This window comes from Dendroctonus ponderosae, unplaced genomic scaffold (genome assembly GCF_020466585.1).
Source record: "Dendroctonus ponderosae isolate FM_Combo_2020 unplaced genomic scaffold, Dpon_F_20191213v2 Dpon_F_20191213_10, whole genome shotgun sequence".
Taxonomy (NCBI): Eukaryota; Metazoa; Arthropoda; class Insecta; order Coleoptera; family Curculionidae; genus Dendroctonus; species Dendroctonus ponderosae.
Genome location: NW_026017111.1, coordinates 2777842 through 2780114, shown reverse-complemented (window position 1 = coordinate 2780114; position 2273 = coordinate 2777842). Strand labels below are relative to the sequence as shown.

Genomic DNA, 2273 nt, shown 5'->3' with positions numbered 1-2273 from the left:
AAAAAGTGAGACAAATTCTGTAACTCAGAAACGGCAGCTCAGAGGCAGCTGAGAGACGTAGCGAAGCGTCACTCCAAAGCTGTTTGCAGATAACAGTTAATGGAGTACGAGCGTAGAATGGAGGTTTGGTGGAAAGAGCGTCGTCAACTGGTAATGCATTTTCTGTCATCGCATTGATCCGAACCGTACGAAAAGCGTTACGTCAAACTGATTGTTATAAGCATGAAATCTTGGCTCCGGTGTTTCACTTTCAAAAAGCGCGTCAACGCAGGCGGTACCAAACAGTCGCGCATGTCGTACTAAAAATCGGACTTAGTCGCAGGAATCGCGCGTTTGAGAAAAACACTCAGCAGTATTCAGGATAGTTGGGCGAGCGCACGTTCGTGTGGTACCCAGGAAGCTCCGCTCTTTTCCCCGTCAAGTTGGTGTTCGAATTTCCCGGCCGCGAATTAAATCAGACAAAATGGTTTTTTTCCTCGTGCTGAATTGCTGAACTGCGCCCGGTTGGAAAGTGCCCGCTATATGGACGAAAATTTCGGCAAAGTGAAAGTGGACCCAGTACTGAGTGAAAGTTGATATCGAAGATGGATTCGCCTCAGATGTACGACAATCAACAGCACGGCCAAAATAACAACGTGATCAGCAACGAGGCGAAAAAATCGGTTATTATGAACAATAACAACAACAGTCTCACCACCCTTAACAACAACAACGGCAACTCCAAGCAGACGGCGGCTCTTCTGAAGCAGCACCAGCTGGCGCAGTACCAGCAGCATGGGGACATCAGCGACCTGAACACCCCGGAAATATCGCTGGATCTTCAGAACTTAATTGACGATTCGCAGTTTAGTGACGGACTGTTTACGGACATCCTGCAGAGCCAGCAGGGCAAACATCTGCAGAACTTGCACAGCAGGCAGGTGATGGGGGTGCAAAGCAATAACTACCCCCGGACGACGCTGGCCTACATGCCCCAGCCGGTGCACAGTGGCGCAACGTATGCGGGCACTCAGAACTCAAACAGTGACTCAAACAGTTCGGTGGGTAGCGATGTTCCTAGTATCAAAGAAGAACCGGTCGATCATCAGGAAGAATACCGAAGACAGACCGCGTGCCTGCTGCCGAACAGTTACATGCCAGGAACGTATCCTCCAAATCCCAATGCCACCTTCACCACTCTGAGCCCCAGTCCAGTCATACATCACCAAATAAACATGAATGCGATGAAGAACAAGGCGTCGTTGCTGAATCAGCATGTTTCGCGGAAGAACATGAAACCCTGTGATAAGAATAGCGACGAGTACAGGCGCCGAAGGGAGAGGAACAATATCGCGGTGCGAAAGAGCCGGGAGAAGGCCAAAGTGCGCACCCGAGAGACCGAGGAGAAAGTGAAGATTTTGATGAAAGAGAACGAAAGACTTCAGAAGCGAATAGAGCTGCTCACGGAGGAGTTGAACGTCTTGCGGAGTTTGTTCTCCAATGTGGGCGTGTTGCCCGAGCATGTCCATCGGGAGATCAACAAACACCTCGACACCTTCCAGTTGCAGCAGCAACAGCAACACATGTAAGACCCTCATTTTGCTTTCACTTTACACCCAATCTTGATGTTCACTTTTTGCCTCTCTGTAGGTCCGATGAGAATCGACAGAGGATGATGGATATAGTTCACGATTATGGGCCATAGCAGAAACATCTTTAGGTTAATTTCGAGGTACGATTAGGCAGCGAGAGAGCTTTAATTTTATTTAAAAATCACTTAATGACAATCAAGGCAGATGCCTTTGCTGTTTGAACGATTCCAAATGTGCTAAAACTGGTTTCTTTTTAACTCGTACATGCTGGATCTTACAGATCTTCGAAACCGTACGACTCTGGATCTCCGCAAGTGTTAACGTTTTTCAATTTATATTTTTTATTTAATATTTATTTTTACGATGCTTTCACAGCTTGCCAGAAGTGTCCCGTTCGAGGTTTTACCAGGCAAAACCCATCAGTATTAAGTGTTTTTCTCTTCAGCTTTTTATCCAACTACCCGTTTATTCACGCGAAATTATTCTCTGAGCCACAAAGAGTTGAAAAGTTGATTATTTTGCCCTAAATCTTGCTAGTCTTTAGGGCCAAGTACATTTAAACTGAGAAAATCATAATGGCATCTTTGAGCCACTCTATATATTCAACATTCAGGTTGGCGATTTGGTGCAACACTCAGTTTCAATCTCCCTTAAAGGAAACTTTTCTACGCGACTTCACAAGTAGCTAAACTGTTCGGCGGG

The 2273-nt window shown here is 46.3% G+C and overlaps 1 protein-coding gene across 1 annotated transcript; it reads left to right on the top strand.

Moving 5' to 3' along the window:
- The first annotated feature begins 232 nt into the window (after positions 1-232).
- LOC109544165 (CCAAT/enhancer-binding protein) lies at positions 233-1910 on the top strand. The gene is made up of 2 exons (XM_019914218.2): positions 233-1564; positions 1630-1910. Exons 1-2 carry the CDS (start codon positions 585-587, stop codon positions 1682-1684), a joined length of 1035 nt encoding a protein of 344 aa, XP_019769777.1. The 5' UTR covers positions 233-584; the 3' UTR covers positions 1685-1910.
- Positions 1911-2273: the final 363 nt, after the last annotated feature.